At 39.9% G+C, this 20,198-nt stretch overlaps 1 protein-coding gene across 1 annotated transcript in view; it reads right to left on the reverse strand.

Annotated features, from left to right (window-relative positions):
* Positions 1 to 20,198, reverse strand: part of NALCN (sodium leak channel, non-selective) — a 246,892-nt gene that overhangs the window by 98,378 nt on the left and 128,316 nt on the right. The window contains exons 12-14 of the mRNA XM_075090175.1: positions 12,428 to 12,595; positions 7,473 to 7,664; positions 118 to 255 (exon numbers count right to left, since the gene is read on the reverse strand). Coding sequence (XP_074946276.1) covers positions 118 to 255; positions 7,473 to 7,664; positions 12,428 to 12,595 — 498 coding nt within the window. The remainder of the gene's footprint in view (positions 1 to 117; positions 256 to 7,472; positions 7,665 to 12,427; positions 12,596 to 20,198) is intronic.

Raw genomic sequence — 20,198 nt, forward strand, 5'->3', positions numbered from 1 at the left:
CTATGCTGAAAATGAGCATCACAATTAGTTTTAACTAGCTGAGAAAAATAAGTAATACAGTTATGAGAATAACTCAAAACAAAGAAAAGCACAGCACATTTGCAAGTCAAAACTTACCAGAGTAGCAAAAAGATGATATAGTATAAAATAAATGGCAACTACTGGTGCCCACATATGTCCTACAGCATTCAGTGTCTGATCCATGACATCCACCCATCCTTCCTGTGTGAGAATCTGAAACATTGACATGAATGCCTGCAAGAAAAAGAATCACAAACATATTATCAATTCACAAATTATATTAATATGGTCTTATAGACACATTCCTCAAGTTGATTTAGCAGAGCAGAACACCTGTTTTGGTTTGGTGGGGTTTTTTTTAATCCTTATACACAAATGGATTTCAATTTGTAAAGTCAGGTGAAACGCTATTCCAGAGCTGAAGGAGAAATAACTAGCTTAACCTTTGACAGAACTGTAATCTGCAACTTGTAGGCATAGTCCTAGCTCCATTAGCTCATCTGAAGTGCTTTTTGGTTTCCTCCAGGGCTGACAAAATAGGAGAAATGCCCTGAGCATTAGAGATTATTGTTTTGAATATTATGCTGTATTGTAAGTTTGCAACTATGCTTATTCTTCAGTGTTACCTCTCTATAAATATACTTATAAAAAAGTGTTATAATTAAATGTGACCATATATTTATGTTATCTTAACAGCAGAAGCATTCTAGGCATTCCGCAAAAGAGACTAACCAATGTAAAGCAAAGTCACAGTTCTTCCACCCACTTCAGCCAGTCAGACTCTTTCCCTATACATTTTGTAAACAGCATTCTTTGTGGAACTGTTTCAGTAACATTTTCAAATCCCTTTGAACTGGGGGTGCATGTCAAAAATAGAGGGAATAATGAAAATGTTTCAACCAACGGTCTTTGGTGATAGGAATATATGAATCCAGATAAGCCCTAGAATGCAGGTGTCTTAGACCTTTGAAAGCCCAACTTCAGCCTACAGCACAGACTAGAATCTAACTCAACATGATGACATGTACATCATACACAGGCACTGAGGACTGGGCTCTGCCTCAGCCACAGAAGTCTGACCCTGGTACCAAAGCAAAGTGTGGATCTTGATAGTCCCAAATCTCTCAATGACGCCAAACTGTTGCAAAGGTTTGTTTTGTTTTTGCCTGACACCAAAAGTACTGTTTTTTCCAGACCACAAGGATCAAAGCTGGTATCTTGCTGAAGTTTAATAAGTAACAAAAAACTGTTAGAAACTGAAGACATTAACAATGCAGCTGCTGGATAACAGGATTCCTCGAATTCAAAATGTTGACATGGTGATAAAGATATATTTGTCTATGCTCAGCATGCCTGACACCCCCAGCAATAGCAGATTAACACAATAATGCACTTTACACAAAGAGAAGATGACTCTTGTCACACCCATGAGAAAACAGTACCTCAAGAGCCCTTCACATCAACCTACCCTAAGCCCAAATGCACACTGGAAAAGCTGCAAACATGTAGATATATAAAATTATGCGCTTGAAAAACAATAAAATGGGTTCTAATTAATTTTTAAACCTGATAGCAAAACTAGCTGGGGGGAGACTTCAAGTTTATATTACTAATATTAACTACAGGCAAGTACTTTACTTGGGCTCCTTATCAAGTTTGCAGAGTTTTTTCAAAGAAAATAATGTCTTCTCTAAGGAGTTTCTCCCAATGCAAACAGGACCCTAAAGGTTACATCCACACCTCTAAGGGAGTCCACTCCAGGCTGTGATTTCCATCTACTCTAGAGCAGACTGTCCATGTGCATGCATATAGCACTTGGTCCTGTATCTCCTCCTGGCCCTATGTGATGTCCCTATGGCCATAAAATGTCGTTATTATTTGGTGAAAAGGAGCTGGTTCCATCTATCTGAAGTAATGGTAGGGATGTGGCATAGCTTGCCACACTAGTGAAAGTGTATTGTGAAGTCAAGGGTGTATGCTATATGCTTCAAATTTGAAAGGAGGGCCTGAAAGTGCAAAGCTTGCTGGGGTGGTGTAGGAGGCCTGAGTAAGGCAGGGACAATCTAAGCTGGTGCATCTTGTCATGCAAGGCAGTGCATAAAAGGCACTGCCTTTTTGAAGTGCCCAGCTGGACAGAACTATTCCCCTGCCCATGCCCAGGGATCGCCTCAGACAGAGTGCACTGGAAGCAGGAAGAAAGTTAACAACTAAGCAGCATCAGTTTCAGCAGGCCAGTGCCTGAGCTCAGTGTCTGGCCCTCTTTTACTGACCACTGATACGGATCCTAGGAGTAAAGCTTTTTCTCCTCTGTTGATTACAACTAGTACATATTTTAAAGTACAAAAATTGGATCATGTTGCCTCTAGGTCATGTTCAGAGGACGAAATGTGCATTTTTACTCTGTTAGGGAGGTCCCAAACACTCAGCTGTGAAGGGCTTTGTAAAAATTTTTTTGCTGTCTCTCACAAAAAAACCCCACACCAAAATCCAGGTTGGTTTCTTATTGCTGCTATGTTCTGTGGCACTCTGAAGCAGACAGAAGCATAAACACACAGTTAGGCTAAGACCAAGGAGTTTGAGAGCTATTTTTACAGGTGCTTTTCAGAATTAAATCACACTAATCAATTTTTCAAAGATGATTAAACCTGTAAGTCCGAAGCACTTACAAGAAGCGAAGCTAAGGTGTACATAGCACAGATCAAGGCATCCAAGTGAGCAATCGCATACATGGGGAGATGAAGTTAAACTTAAGACTTTAATTTCTACATCAGCAACATCTTGACGGAGTGTAATGTCCCAACCTTGCCTTTGAACACACAGATCCCACAGAGGACAAAGGCTAGCATAAACTAGAAGCAGCAGAGAAAACTGCTCGCAAATAGTTTTCTGTAAATCCTTTATGTCAGCTGAAATCTTTGCTATGTCATGTGTTAGGAGAGCCCAAATACGGGGGCTAGAATTTGAGTGCCCTCCACTTGCATGTTCCTGCGAGTAAGCTTGGCCTTAACTAGAATGCTGATGACCTGTGGCCAGATCCTCCCCCAGACCTGACCCCTTTGAATTAGTGCCCCCTCACAACCACACACGCAGACTCCTTACACTGCACAAAACTACAGACTCTTACCAGTGATTCTTTTCCTTACAAAAAAGTCATTATAAGGGTCCTGCAAAAAATCTCCAACAAAACACCAAATGTTATCTAGCTCTGCAAAGTACCTCAAGTCTCTCCCTATGCAAAACCTGCAGAGAAGGAAACATTTGAGTTCTTTAGCTCAGGAGAGGCCTTCTGCAGCCTTCTGCATGCAGCAAGCAGGAAATTCAGCCTCCTTTAGAGCTGCTGGTGGTGCTTGAGGGTGAAGAAGACAACCACCCCATCAGTGCCCAGCACCGCTTCTCAGCTTCCCTTTGTGGGGAGGAGGTGGGCTACACCAGTCGCTCTTTGCACTCAGAGAATGTCTGGAGCCAGCGGTGGTTGTACGTGACTAGTGTGACACTCCTTGCTGAAATACAAGGTGGGCATTACATTAAACACACCCCACTGCTGGCTTCAAAAGCACCTGAAGAACTGGATAATTGAACCAGTGCAGTATCCTTTCTTCTGAATCACACTAAATTACTACAGTTTATTGCTTTTTAAAAAAGATATATTTTAATTAATTCTTCAAGGTATAAATACTCCAATACTATGTTGTGGACCCCTCATTAATACAAGTGCTAGATTAATTTGGAAGACACTCTTTTAACATCATAAAAATCTAATCTTCCATCTAAAACAGCTGTCCATAAAGCATATAGTTATATAAAAATGGAGTTTCAATATAATTTAAACATTTTATTATAACATTAAAGTCCAATATATGACAAAACATCAGTTTTAACAAAGTATGACACTGCACAATGATTATGTGCTTTGCACCCAGCAATCTCCTTTGGGGCAAGTTATTTTTAGTTGAAAGGTATACTTCCCACTGTTTATTTTAAAATTAATTTGAAATGCAACTAGCTGACAGAATAAACATCTGTGAAGATGAGACTAGAGATTTATGCAAATGGTGATTTCTGAATTAATTTGTGTTATAGAAAAGACTGTCAATTTCTTTGAGTATTTATGTCCTATTACTTAATTAGCTGTTTTGATGATGGAAGTCAAACTACTTTTTTATTTATAGTGGATGATTGTGAAAGGTTTGGTGGAACATACGAGCCAAAGCACCAGTTCTGGTATCTTGTCCAACTATTACAGGGTTAGTACCACACAAATTACTACTTACAGTTATAATGTACTTGACTTGTAACTGCTGCTTGTCCATAAAATATTATGGGCCAAATCCCAATGGCCTTAGTCATGGAAGCAGTCCTACCATCAGTGGCATTACTTCTGGAAATTAAACTAACAGGATTTAGGCAAGTGCTGTGAAATGCTTGCAATCTGTTCTACCTGTGTAAGCTTTTTCTCCTAACATAGTCATGAGTGCTCAATAACACCCTGAGAGAAGAGTAGCTGCCCTGTAAAAATGTGGCAGAGGTACTCAGACTGTAACTGCATCAGAGAATTAAGACTACATTGTTCAACTTTTTTAATGGATGATGCTTAGGTTGAACCAACATTTCACAACTCAAGCTTTCTCCAAGTTCAAGGCTAGGAGTGAACTCCTGGTTTTGCTGAAGACTGGGGGATTTTTGCTGCTGAGATCAGTTGGGCCTGGCTTTCAACTTGTGCTGAACCATTTAAAAGAAGAGCAGCGTTCCCAGCTTTGTAACTTCAGACACCAAGGAGCCAGTACATGGCCCCAGACCCCAAGAGAAACCAGGGCATGGAAGTCATAGACACTAACAACATGTTTTGTTTTCCATACAATGATTTTTTTAAATTTCTTAGTGGCCATCTTGCACCAATGCCTTTGAAAAGACATCCCTCCCTTCCTTCCTTCTTTGCGGGGCCCAGCTGCTCCCTGTCCTTCTCATGGCTCAGTATGCGCAGCCCAAGAAGACGTGCAAAAATAGAGATGGCGGATTGATTAAAACCAGTATAGCAAACATCTATATTTTTATACTTAGTATTAGAGAGAAAGCCAGTCCATTTGGGAAGCTGCGATGGCCAAAAGAAGGGTAAAATTTGTAGCCATGGCAACACTGAGCTTGTGCCTATTGACTGTTGTCAGGAAACCATGTGAAAACATGCAATTTAGAGGCATTAGCAAAAGGAGGAGGTCTACTTGTTCCAAAACCCATACTGTGTCTTCTTATAAAGCACTTATATTTTCAAAATGATTTTAGGTTTTGTCTGTTTCAGAGTCGAAGGCACTTTAATGTACAAGCTCAAAATCTAGCCTCTGGTGTGCTTTTTTTAGTGTGCTTGTCTTCTCTGTTTTTATAATGGAAAAAGTCCATAGCAACAGTACTGGCCATTTTAGGTTTGCTCTTCTTTGGGGGAAAGCCCCTAAAAATTACTTGTAGCAAATTCTGCTGGTGCAGACCTCACACCATCTCCTACATTATATAGTAATGCAAGTATTTCTTCAGTCACATTTTGAAAATAAAACATTCCAAGCAAACCTCAAATTGCACATTTTATAACTGTCGTATTGTAAACTGATTCAGTGGTCTTTACTCAGAGCAGATAACATCAGTGGGAATCCCCCAATCCCCCTTCCTTCAGAGGGACACCCTCACTCACACCATCAGTAACAATTTTTGAGCACAAAATTGTCACTTACCCTATTACCCTATGAAGAGATGTTTCATTAGAAAACTAGAAAATGAAACCACATACTATAAAGTATACTTCTGAAGCATTCATAATGAGATGAATATGTACACAAATAAACAATAACTAAAAAACAAGGAAATACTTTTGCTTCTGGCTGTCATATGAAAAGTATTAAAAAATATTTCAATTCAATATTGTAGGAACACTCCTTTATTAGTGGTAACACGTCTTCTGTTATTCCAAAACTTAAGTCAGAAAATAGAAAACAAGTTTGGCTATTTTCTGGTTGTAAAAAACCTGTATAATTTACTGGAGCAGATATTTTCTCACTCTTCAAACATGTATTTAAGTGTATACATCTATCTGTTAAAATTCAATATGATAGTTCTTATGGAGGCCTAAAGGGCCTCAGCTTGAAATATCCAAAATAACTTAAAACTTTACTAACATCTTGACATATTTGGGCAATGTTTTCCTGCAAGAGGATCTTTCTCAGCCACTTGCACCCCATCTAGTTAAAACATGCAGGTGGTTGTAAATCTGTCTTAATTTAATTATACTCCAATAATTCTTTAGGAATGTCATTGCCATCTTGCATAAAGAAAAAAAATAATTGTAAAACTAAATTCCATGATGATTTCAGACTTGCAGTTGGAAGGATTTTTCAGAAGTTATACATGGGAGTTGGGCATACAATATGGTGGTACTATCACTCAATTTAGAGACAGAGGCCTGACTTCATTAGAAAAGCTTAAGTTTTATTATATTCTTTTTGCTTTCTTCAGCATTTATAAATGAATTATACTGAATTCTTAATGATCCTACTGGCTGCTTTTCTAAGCATGTTTTCTGAAATAGAAAGCTTGGTGTTACATTATTCCCTGTGGGGTGGTATTTTTTGTCTTGCATTTGATGGCTAGCTTCCCATACATCAAGCCCAGGTTGATAATTACAAATTGTTGCCTAGACATTTTGTTTGCTAAATGCATGACCCTTGAGGCTGTCTTATTCATTGTTATTTAATTGTTCCAACCAATGCACTTTCACTGAAATAGATACATTGGATAACCAAGCTGGAATGACAGAAACAAATAAATTGCGACTGGAACCAATCCATGTACACTCAGCCCAATCCATTATTAAAGAAATAGCAGTATTTTCATTCAGAACAGTGTGCTTCAATAAATACATTAGCTCCAATTTCCACTGATTTTCAATGTTCTGTTCTAAATTAACGCAATGCCCATAAATATCCATTATTTATATCCCACAGGCAAATACTTGTTTTGTCAGTGCAGACAGGTTTTAAAACAAGCATTCCTGTACAAATCGGGAACAACCACTTCCATAATATGAAGACATAAATCATGTGTAGACATGTGTTATATGCATTTTGTGGCTAATATTCACAATTGCGCACATGAATCCTCTTTCTGTAGCATGCTAGACTACGATTATGCCACATGCTTTGTTGTGTCATCATCAGGGTGCATACATAAAATTTCTCTATGTTCTCTCAAAGACACAAACAGAAGACCTAACCCAAAGAAAGACAAACTTCACTCCCGAAGGGCTACAGGAAGACAGTTACACACAGAAAATAAAATTCTTTTACCTATGCATACGGAGATAAACTGCTCCATGGTTCTTAGAAGGAAAGGAAGACTGCTAATATAATAACAAATATGATATATCAATGATAAGAATAACAAGCAATAAGTTTGATGCTTTTTATACTTGCCCGTGGAAAGGTTGTAAATCTATCCAGTTCTTCCACAAAGCAGAACATCTGTAAACTGATTGCTGACATTACAATTAAAAGGCTGGCAGTAAATACCACCAAACTCCCAAGTTTTTTTCCTGGTCCAAATATTTTATACACAAAATCCTCCAAAGCAGGAGAAATCTTTATCAGCCGAACTACTCTAAGAACCTGCAAAGAAAGAGAAAATAGAATTTTTTTAGTTATCTGATTATTACATTAACCAACAACTTTTCACAGGATCAGAGACTTCAAGGCCAAAAAGGGACTTGCAGCATTTTAGCCCAGTAAATATCAGGTCGCCACCACTCGTAATAGACCACAAGTTGTGTGTTAGGTTAAGAACACAAGCGCTGGTCAAGCTCTGTCTATACTTCTCTTGGCCTGACTGGAGATTTGTTTCAGCTAGTAACAGCAGTTACCTAATGACCAGGTAACTGTTAACCTACTTTGTCTTTTGCTTAGCTTTTTACAGTCATGTGGTGTAATGCTTATTGTTACATGTTTCTTTTTTTTCCAACATATAGCAATAACAAGCTGTAATTTTACATAGAATGAACTATCTATGACCCTTTCATAAAACGCAGCACTGAGGTGTACAGGCATGTGATGACAGCAGACGCCTTGACAGTACAGGCACAGGAGGATACTCAAGGACCCCCAGGCTACAATCAACTTGCCAATCACCAACAGTCATCACAGAAATGCAATTGGGTAAAGCTGGTTTTGGTGGAAAGGAGGGGACAGAGACATAGGCAAAACACACCACAGACAGTAAGCCTGAAGGTAATGTGGAATTACAGACCAATGAAGGTTTATAGTGTTACCAAACATAAGAATGGCTTCAGGGAGAGGTCAAAATGTATCAGTCTAGATCTAGCAACTGAGAATCTATTGCAGTGCTGGGTAAATTGCTCCAGTTTGATTATCACCACTGTTAAAAACTCATACTTATTCCAAATGGACACAGTCCAGAACAGTCTTTGAAGAAAGCTCTGCTTTGAGCAGCAGGCTAGATGAGATGACTTTGAGAGGCTACTTCCAACCTAGATTTTTATATGACTCTGTATTTTTTGTTACACCAGGTCACATATTCACATAAAGAATTGCTAACTCTTCCACAAGTCATCTTTGATTTCAGTGACCCAAGACAAAACTGCTTGGCATTGTGTACTGTACAACCTAGGAAGTTTGGTAATGAACATATTTTTCTATTTCGTACTATACACCACAAGGGAAATTTTGGGTGGCATTTCTCAATATCAGAGGAAATGGCATTGTGTGCCACCGATATATTTGACACCTCTCAGTATTAGTAGTGGTGGCTGAATTGTGACTGTGCATGGAACTCCTGACCCATTCACTGCTGACTCTACCTTGGAAAAGCTGCTGACAGCTCTGATCCTCCTATTTCTGCCACGCATGGTGGCACAAACAGTGATATAAGATCAGTATCAACAAGAGGCAGTGGCAGCCACAGCAGTTGCTAGAGACAACAGACAGGAGCACATGAGGCAAATGAGATTCTGCAGTTCTTACGAAGAAAAAGAGTCTCCAGCCCAAGGTATTGCCTATATTACCACAGGAATCATATTGAAACTGAAAGGTAGGAATTACAGTGCAATTATAGGCTGACTTGGTGTACAAGTCAAACACAATTACTGTGCGGCTTTTGGAGAGAAAATAAGTTTGACAAAAAGCTATGGTAGTTGTTTACAGAAGGACTTCACTTCACATTGTAGCTTGCTAATAATGTACACCCTTGCATTTTGCATGAAATTCATCTCCCTAGCTATCCATCAGGTACGCAGAATATGCTAGTCATCTAGGCTCTACCGTCAAAGGAGGGAGAGAGAGAAAGTCAACTCAAGAGAGCAACTTATTCCAAACACACACCAGACCCCTTGTGTCAGATGGGGCAGGCCTTCACTGTCTTCAGTAGTTAAAAAGGGTCCTACATACAGAAGTTACACTAGACACCTTAATTTTCACAAAATTAGAACAAGGTGAGATAAGGTCCTTTCTTTCACATTGCTACCATGATCACATCATATATGATCTGAGTACATGAAACTGGTTACCAAGACAGTGACAGACAGTGAGATGAGTGAGATTTCCAAGTACTATGAACATATAAACATGGTGGCTTCTTACAAGATCTCCTTGCAGTGTTAATTCTAGCTCTGGTCCCATTAATACTAGTTTTGACACTGACCCCAGTAAGATTTCATGCCAGTCAGTATTCTGAGCTGTGTTTTAGATAAACTCTATTATCTGACTTACTTTTTTTCCCCTTCCTTAGGGGAACTTCAATTGACCTTTAAGCAACACACTAATCTTATTGATACTACCTGTTTTTTTTCATTTATTTTCATTAGGTGACAAACTGAATCTAGCAAAAGTACACTCTAATGAACATTTATGCATTCTATGTAATCGGATCACAAATTGCATTAAATTTAAGAGCTGTAGAAGGTGCACTATTTGGATTCAATATAAAAATACGTTAAAAACCAAATCAAAATGAAAAATACAAAAGAGAAACCACAGCTCTGTTACAAAGAACGGCTGCATCTCCTAAAAGGGACAATATTTATTAAGAAAATGACTCAGCAATATTTTCCCCAAGTACAAATACAATACCATCCCTTCAGCCCAGCATAGGTCAAATACTGTTTAAATCTCTCCCTTTTATGCTGGTTCATTACAGATTTCTGCAATAACTTGCAAATTGTGTCATTTCTCCACTGATTTTGTGCTCTATAGATTACAGCCATGGAATGGTGCTTTGCTGTATTCTTTTGCAGACAGCTTTGCAAAGTGTTTTGAATGAATGTACAACAAATGCAAGAAAGATAGCCGGGAGGGTGGACAGTAGCCAATGTGGTGAAGAGCAAAGGATGTGTTGGCAAAAGGTAAAGATAAAGACCACTGTATAATGCAGACCGAAATACATGCTAAAGAAGACTAGATAAGCCAAACTATATTTCTGGTTGCTATTCTGGAATGTGTCAAATATGACTTCTGTTTTCAGTAATCTGTTTTGTTGGCTGACATGAAACACATTTAACTTGTCATCATTAATGCCTAAAGGCCTGGAAATCTGCCTAATGTCAAGACGTACCCATGTGAAAAAGACTTTTTGACCTTGGTTGATTTGAAAAGGTGTTATCTAGCTTGCCCAGAAGCTTAATTGTGGGGGAATACGGTGCGTACCTCCCTTACACACTGACGTCAAAGGTAAAGTATTTTCCAACCTTACTGTCATTTGCCTCTTAGGGGATTTTGATTGCAAAATACAACCCAAATCTTTCAGTGTAGCAGGTGGTTCTGCTTGTAAAATGTATGTGTCTCATGTATTTTGGGAAAAAAAAAAACTACATCCTGACATTTTCTGTCATAAAAGCTAGCACTTAAAAAAAAAAACAAACCAAAACTAACACCACCCCCCCCGACCCGTGAAACAAATTAATTCCATTATATTAAAAATAAAAGACATTATTTTATTATCAACATCTGGCTACATTTTAATTATACTTTCAATCCTATGAGTTAGTGATGATGTGACCTATTTAGTACAGCATGTTCACAATTTATACTAAAAATTCCTAGAAAGAAATCATCAGATGTAAGTGGACTCTGCCCCAATAAATGCAAACCAACTATTAACTAAGTTGCTGACTGCTACTACTGAAAGCTCCCAGCTAGGTTTCCTGTGTGCTTTTGACACAATGGCATGCTCCTGATAGATCATCCTTTCTTGCAGGTTAGAATATCATTCCACATTGAGTAACAACATTTGACATATTTGGACAGCAAAATCAGAGCTACCACCATCTAAAAGCCTTCAAATGATACCAGGTGAAAGCAAAATAGAATTTGTCATTGTGAAAGCTTTCTTGAGAAGGTTAGTAGAGCCATTTAGAAAAAATACAGGATGGCATTTGCAGAGGTCTGAAAAGGCCATCATACTTCAACCCACACTTGGGGACAGTTCTCTCCCCCATACTGTACTCACTTGATTACAATATGTGTCGTTAATCACATTTATTGACAGGACTCTGTCTGACGATTTATTTGCCTTTATTGATTACTGATTATTCACCATGCCAATCCATTGCTGAATAATGGACAGATGTGAATCGTTCAAATTTTTTTTTTTAGAAAATCCTTTTCTTTATCACTGTAGAATATAGCACATTATAAAGAATCTCAGTGCTTTCTCCCAAAACTGGAGCAACCCTAAGCACTTCAAGAAGGATGAATGGGGAATTGGTCAGACTGGCTGACAGAGGAAGAATCAGAAGTCTGAATTAATCAATCTTTCTTCGTCTCTCCTTCCTGCTCTTCCCCAAAGTAAAAATGTAGCAGAAGTCTCAATAAACATACCTTCTTCTAGATAAGGAATGGTTGGAGACCTATAAAAACAAACACTATGATGATTCTGGAGGAATGACCTCAGAAGACTCACAATAACTGGAGCAGAGAGAAACTCTTAGGTGTGTGACTGCCACAGAGATGAAGATTTGGAGAAGCAACAGCAAGCATACCGAGGCCTCAGGCACAGAAGCCAGCAAAGCAGTGGTGGACACTACAGGAAGGTGATGCTGTAAACAGCTGTATGCAAGCTCAAGGCTGAATGAAGGACAGTGAATAAACTAATCCAGAACATACTGAACAGTGTCGCTCAGATAAGAAATTGGAGTTACTGAAAACAGAAAGGTCTTCTCAGCAAGAAGAATCCTATTTCTGTAAATCCATCCAGTAAACATAGGTAAGAGCAGACATATTTGTTATTTTAAAGATATTCTCAAAATGAGACAATATTGTGAGAATATCAGTTGTCTGAGAATGGAAGTAAATGAGAGCAAAATGTTGATGGGTAATGTTTTTAATTGGTATATAGGGTAAAATGGAAAGGTAGCTGATCATACCTGAAAATATGTAAACTGAGAGTGATAGAGGTCTGGATAAATATGAAGAGTGGTTCCAATTACAAGCAGCAACTCAAACTTGTGAAGAGATGAGCTGATGTATCCTGTGAAACCCAAACACCAGATCTTCAGGAGAGCTTCTAAATCAAACAGAACTGTAAAAGCAACCTAGACAAATACATGAAACAAGAAAGATGTGTTCAAAACACTGAGTTAAATCAATAAGTTTCTATGTCACTACGTCTATCAAGGTTTTGTATGGCAAAAATGAAGACAAACACTCATACTGTAAGCAGAAAAAACAATGAATAATATATTTCCTCATATTGGCTCATATTCTTCCTCAAAACGTAGACTTTATGAAATTTTCTGAAGTTTCAACACAGACATGTAGATTCCACAATTTGGAAGGCATGAAATTGTAAACCCATCCAGTTACCTTTCACTTCCTGTATACAGATGGAAAGGAAAAAGCTGATAAGACTTTTTTTCAAAATGTGAAGCAAGACATATAAGCTGCCTCAAGAATTTTAAGACATCTGAGGAACAAAGCAAAATTTAAAGATTTATTGTTTGAAAATTGCTACTTCCATTTTCTAAAACATCCATAGTACAACAGGTGAAACAGTAGAAAAGGGGTGAAGGTGCTTAAGCATCAAAACAAATTTGCAAAAAGAGGAAATTCAAACTCAGTCCCTGACTGGTAAATTTTCACAGTTTTAAAAAGAGATGGTGTTAAAGAAGTTGAGCAAAGAGAGTAAGGTGGGAAGTTACAGGGGAATAATTCTACCTGTAGGCATTGGATGACCGTGGAATTCTTCCAGAGGCCTCTCCTGAAATACTTCCACACTAAAATGCATGATGTTCAGCTTGATAAACGGGAGACAATTTTGCATAGGTTTACATTTTCAAAATTTATTTTCTCTTTCTTCTCTCACTACCAAAAATCCTGCTGGCTAGACATACTTCTTCCTCACCTGTCTTCTTAATTTACCACTGTATACACTCCCTCACTTCCCAGCTGCCAGAAAACCCAATGGAAAATATGTTTTCTCTTTGACTCAGCAATTGTCCTCTCTGACCCTTTACACACTTTAGGGCTTAAAAGAGACACTGAAATAGCATTAGGTGGCATCTATATACAACTAATACTTTCAAAGTACAGTGCAAACATTAACAAAATACAAGTCAAGCTTCCTTTGAGCGAAAGCGTTACTAGTGTTTTAAGATGGAAAGATTAACTGACTGTGGGCCATAAGGTTTACTGGAGTTGGCAGGGAATAACAAAGTTAGAAAATAAGATTTTAATCCTGAATCTGATAGTGACAATCTCTGCGATGCTGCCTTACTTACATTATTTAAAATTTAAACTCTCCAGTCCATCAAAAATACATTTATCAACATGAAAGAGCGGGTTTTGTGATAGCTAAATAAATTTTCACATATTTTATGTGTACAGGACTGTCACAAGCAGGAGTGGAGGTGGAAATTAAACACTGACGTTTATGTCCTATGTTTATTCCCCTAGTTCACACAGCTGTTTAGGAGCAGTGCCACCAGCTATATTATATGGCTTCCTCATGGCATGCAAAAGAGTTATCAGGCTTCAAATGTCCTCTGAATGATTAAATCAATGTGAAATGCTTCAGGGCGCTCAAAAACTTTCTTTACATTAGGAAAGCAATACTACTAATAAATAATTGTGTGATTTCAGACATACGATGATCCATGCACACAGTGTAGGGACATTTTCATGCTCATATTCCTGAATGTATCTGGCCAGTTTTTCAGCCCTTGTTCTGGTAGCTCAAAGAGCTCAAGGAGAACAATGAGCCAAGTTTCAAGAAAATACCCCTTTACATTAAAATCTCTACCTGAAACACAAGGGAAATGTTCTATCAAAAATTTTAAAATGAAACCTCACTTTTAAAGGAAAAAACATCTAATTGAGTCCTGAAAGAATAAGGAGGCAAATTAGGAAAAACAGAGCAGTGGGTAGAAAGCAGCTGGAATTCAGCTTCAAAGCAGGTGGAATAACAATGGCATTTAAATACACACACACACGTACATACTTCACAGCACACAGACTTCCTATTAGGACAAGAACGAACAAATACGATGTTAAGTGTATTTTAATTTATTCTAAAAATGTGTGGGCGGGATCATTTGCATTTTACATGCTTGTCAAATGAATTCAAACCACTAGTACTTAAAAATGTATCAAATGGTTTGCATAACATCTGATTACATTTATACACCTGTCTTCCTGCTGACAGAGCTTGCATTTTTTTCCTTCCTTGTACTTAATTGCAGGAGAAAATTCAAAATAACTGACTAGAACTCTTTGTTAGGTGTGAAATGTAATACAATTTTATAGACGTTTTTAAAATTGAAATCACTCCTTTCATTGCTGTAGAGGCAGGGGAAAGGCAAACTGACATAAGAAGCCAGAGCAGACCCACACAGAAAAGGCAGGTGTAACACACGAGCAGCCACGCTCCACCAGGTTGCCAGTTTTGCTTTGGGGAGGCCATAGATGAGCTTCCACAATTGGGCTGCTTCTCTGAGGGCTACCTCCCATTCAGTCACCTGCAAGTTTTATGGTACTAATGCTGCCTTCAGCAACATTAACTTACACCAGTAGCCCCTGAATGTTTTTTTGCAGAGGCAGAGCTCAGTATAGGCCAACACCCAACAGTGACAGACCCAGTTTGTTTTCTTTGTAACTGTGGCTTACTTGAAAGGTTATAAAGCTGTTAGGAAAGACAAGAGTTCTTCTGAGCAGCATCAGTGGGATTAAGGGCACAGACTTCCAGTGCTTCCCTTGCTACCAGATTTGAAACAGCACTCAATCTTTCCTTCAGCCAGGGCAGGGCAAAGGCTACACAAAAGCAGCAGTGCAAGGGGACAGACTGCAAGAGGAACCTAGGAGGAAGTGTGTAGGAGCACCTGTTTTTGAACTCTGATTTTCAGACCCTCTAAAGTAGTGTTTGTAGGAATCTCAGAAGTCTCCAATAAGCCTTCTAGTCTGTAACCTCTTTTAATGGAAGACAATGTGGCAGTTGCATATAAAAACAAACATCCATTGATACCATTAAGTCGGCAAATATAAGAACCCTCTAAACCTCAGTTTGTAGGTTTAGTCTGTCACTATTCTGTCTAGGTATTCAGCAGGTAACATCAACATCCTCAATAACAATTACCAAAGTGAGTTTGAAGCTCTGTTCTTTCCAGGTTCTCACATACTGCATTGGGGTTTTGAGTCATCCTGCTAAAAGTCTGGTTTTTCTTAGTCTGCGGGGCTGATGTACACAAGTTGAAATGCTCATCAGAACCTTGTATTTGCTACTGGGTATACAAAATTATGCAGCTGATGGGATCTGGGTTTAGAACTAATTTCTGTCTTTTACCTTTTTGTCTTACCTTTTGTCTTACCTTTCCCTCATTTTCTCTTGAGTCTGTCTTCTCTTTCCAACAAAGAAAACACTGTTTTTTTCTGGGTACTGGGTATCTACTATTGTGTTGCAGAAGGACTGGGAAAGGCAGGGACTGGGAGAATGAAGAACCAGCCACGGTAGGAGAAGATCAGGTCTGAGACTATCTAAGGAACCTGAAGGTGCACAAGGCCATGGGATCTGATGATCTCAGCATCTGAGTGTTCTGAGGGAACTGGCGGATGAAGTTGCTAAGCCCCTACCAATCATATCTGAGAATTCATGTCAGTCTGGTGAAGTTCCCACTGACTTGAAAAGCCAAAACATAACACCCATTTTTAAAAAGGGAAAAAAGGAAGACCTGGGGAACTACAGTCTAGTCAGTCTCACCTCTGTGCCTGGCACAGATGGAGCAGATCCTCCTGGAAACTATGCTAAGGCACATAGAAAATAAGATGATTGGTGACAGCCAACATGGCTTCACTAAGGACAATTGTGTCTGACAAATTTGATGGCCTTCTATGACGGGGTTACAGCATTGGTGGAAAAGGGAAGAGCAACTGACATCATTTACCTGGACTTCTGCCAAGCATTTGACAGTGTCCCACACAACATCCTTGTCTCTAAATTGGAGAGACACGGATTTGACGGGTGGACCACTCAGTGGATAAGGAATTGGCTGGATGGTTGCACTCAAAGAGTTGCAGTCAATGGCTCAATGTCCAAGTGGAGACCAGTAACGAGTGATGTTTCTCAGGGGTCAGTATTGGGACTGGCACTATTTAACACCTTTGTTGGTGACATGGTGTTGTGGTTTAGCCAGCAGCTCAGCCCCACACAGCTGCTCGCTCACTCCCCACCAGCAGGATGGGGGAGAGAATCGGAAGGGTAACAGTGAGAAAGCTCGTGGGTTGAGATAAGAACAGTTTAATAATTAAAATAAAACAATAATAACAACAACAATAATGCAATGAAAAGGAAAATAACAAGAGAGAGGTGAAACCCATGGCGGGGGGAAGGGGGAATGAACAACAAAAACAAACCACACGCGACGCAGCCCCTCACCACCCGCCGACCCAATGCCGCCAGTCCCCGAGCTGCAACCGCTCCCCCCATGCACCAACTGCCCCCATTAATGTACTGGTCGTGGCGTCACATGGTGTGGAACGAACACCCCATTGGCCAGTCAGGGTCACCTGTCTGGGCTGTGGCCCCGCCCCCCCGGCCTCCCGCCCACGTGGCAGAGCGCGGGGAGCTGGAAAGGTCCCTCACTGCTACAGGAGCTACTTAGCAACACTGAGCCACTACTTAACAGCAACTAAAGCATCACTGTGCCATCATCATTTTACCAGTTACAGTGAAGCAAATTAACTCTATCCCAGCCAAAACCAGCACACAAGGACAGTGGGACTGAGTGCACCCTCAGCAAGTTTACACCAGTCTGTGTGGTGTGGTGGTACACACTGGAGGGAATGGGTGTCATCGAGAGGGACCTTGACAGGCATGAGAGGTGGGCCCATGCGAACCTCTTGAAGTTCAACAAGGCCAAGTGCAAGGTCCCACACATGGGTTGGGGCAATCCCAAGCACAAATACAGGATGGGGGGAGAATGGATCGAGAGCAGCCCTGAGGAGAAGGACTTGTGGGTGTTGGCTGATAAGAAGCTCAACATGACCTGGCCATGTGTGCTTGCAGCCCAGAATGCTGCATCAAAAGAAGCGTGACCAGCAGGCTGAGGGAGGTGCTTCTCCCCTTCCCCTCCGCTCTCATGAGACCCCACCCGGACTACTGCACTGGGGCCCCCAACATAAGAAGGACATCAACCTGTTGGAGAGAGTCCAGAGGAGGGCCACAAAGGTGATCAGAGGGCTGGAGCACCTCTCCTACAAAGACAGGCTGAGAGAGTTGGCATTGTTCAGCCTCGAGAAGAGAAGGCTGTGGGAAGACCTTATAGCAGCCTTCCAGTACCTGAAGGGGGTGGGCCTACAGGAAAGCTAGAGAGGGAGTTTTTACAAGGGCATGTAGTGATAGGACAAGCAGTAATGGCTTTAAACCAGAAGAGGCCAGATTTAGTCCAGACATAAGGAAGAAATTCTTCGCTGTGAGTGTGGTGGCACACTGGAACAGGTTGCCCAGAGAAGCTGTGGATGCCCCATCCCTGGAAGTGTTCAGGGCCAGGTTTGATGGGCCTTTGAGCAACCTGGTCTAGGGGAAGGTGTCCCTGCCCACAGCAGGGGGGCTGGAACTAGATGATTTTTAAAGTGTTTTCCAATCCAAACCATTATATGATTCTATTATTCTATCTAGGTAACTTCACTTAGATCTGTCTATTGAATTTAAGTGGATGTATGTCTACAGTTCAAGGCCACTAAAACATGTGGTCCATAGAATGGACTGAGTGAGCTATTTTATTAGATCATGTCTGCTCCTAAGGCCAGCAGCTTCCAAGATGACTTATTGAAAATGTATCAGAAATCCAGATATGTCTGCTGTAATCTGTCTGGCTATTTCCTTTAGCAAAGTGAAGCCCCAATGCTATGTACTGCTCAAGTAAGCTCCCTCTGAAGGGAGAGCTTTCTGCAGCCTAGTCTAATAGAAAATACAGAGCAACAGCAGTGTACCCTGCTCCAAGCACCCTGCTCCTGACCAAGGAAACAAACTAGCCACTGTGGAATAATCCACACTGTTTGAGTATTCAGCCTCTTCAAGGCTCTTAAAAACAATTTATTTGTACGCCCTGTGCTGCAAAGAACAAGTTTCACAATAACCAAGTAGGAAATGACACCAGCTTATCAATTTCTCCTCTCTCCCAGGATTTCTTTTACTCTTCTGCTCTTCTATGACTGTACTTCATACCTCCTCTTGTAAGATACTAGAGGTTTGTTCTTGTTTTTTACAGTGTTTCTAGTAAAAGCATCACAGGTAAAAAAAAAAAAGAAAACCAACAAATGGACATCAAAAGAGTATGCCCTACAAATAAATAAAATACCTTTCTCTATTCCAAACTAATTTACCTTACATACTTAGAGATGTAAACATGTAGAATGTTAACAAATGAGTTTTCTGACAACCTCCCCACTAATAAATCAATAATCTAAGCTATGCAGAGACAGAAAAATATATTTTTATTTATTTAAAAGAAAACCAGACATCGCTTATAGGACAGAATTATAATATACTAGTACACATCATGTACTCATCTTGCATTATTAAACCCTGGCAAGTATTTCTGTTGGAAAAAATCCCCAAACCTTACATCTGAAATAGATGTTGAAGAGAGCGTTTCTAGCACTGATTAATAAAAGCATAATTATACTATATGTTCAGTGCCAAAACAGAAATAGCACATGCAGCGTTTCCTATTTTGAATATAAATAGAATTAATGTTGTTTTGTTAAGAATCTAGGCTCTGCTTGCTGTATCCTGGGCAAAAAACAAAAATGCCTACCATGAAAAGATCATGATCTCGGGCTTTAAGGCTGTCTTAATTATTTGTTTCTGGCCTAGGACACTGTACTTGTTTTAGGTGGGATAGAGTTAATTTTCTTCACAGTAGCTAGTATGGGGCTATGTTTTGGATTTGTGATGAAAACCATGTTGATAACTTAGGGATGTTTTAGATATTGCTGAGCAGGGCTTACACACAGTCAAGGCCTTTTCTGCTTCTCACCCCACCCCACCAGCGAGCAGGCTGGGGGTGCACAAGGAGTTCGGAGGGGACAGAGCTGGGATAGCTGACCCCAACTGACCAAAGGGATATTCCATACCATATGATGTCATGCTCAGCATATAAAGCTTGGGGAAGAAGAAGGAAGGGAGGATGTTCAGAGTGATGGCATTTGTCCTCCTAAGTAACTGTTATGTGTGATGGAGCCCTGCTTTCATGGCTGAACACCTGCCTGCCCATGGGAAGCAGTGAATGAACTCCTTATGTTGCTTTGCTTGCACACGCAGCTTTTGTTTTACCTATTATACTGCCTTTATCTCAACCCATGAGTTGTCTCACTTCTATTCTGCTGATTCTGTCCCCATCCCACTGGGGGAGAGCGAGCGAGCAGCTGTGTGGGGCTGAGCTGCCTGCCAGGGTTAAACCGTGACGGAGATTAAAATGAGTTTCCCTGTCCTCACTTCTATTGTCAAATATGTGGGGGGTGTCAGAAGAGCACCCAGCATTTCTTGGTTTTATTCTGATGTCTTATTCCCAGGGTCATACTCTTTCACATTCATGTTGTTTTTTGAATATGCTCAAAACTTGAAATAAAATAAAGATAATAGATTTCACAATTTGTCTTGTTGGCTGGGCCAACATTGAATCAATGTTCATACAAACTGCAGCT

Source organism: Phalacrocorax aristotelis, chromosome 1 (assembly GCF_949628215.1).
Source record: "Phalacrocorax aristotelis chromosome 1, bGulAri2.1, whole genome shotgun sequence".
Taxonomy (NCBI): Eukaryota; Metazoa; Chordata; class Aves; order Suliformes; family Phalacrocoracidae; genus Phalacrocorax; species Phalacrocorax aristotelis.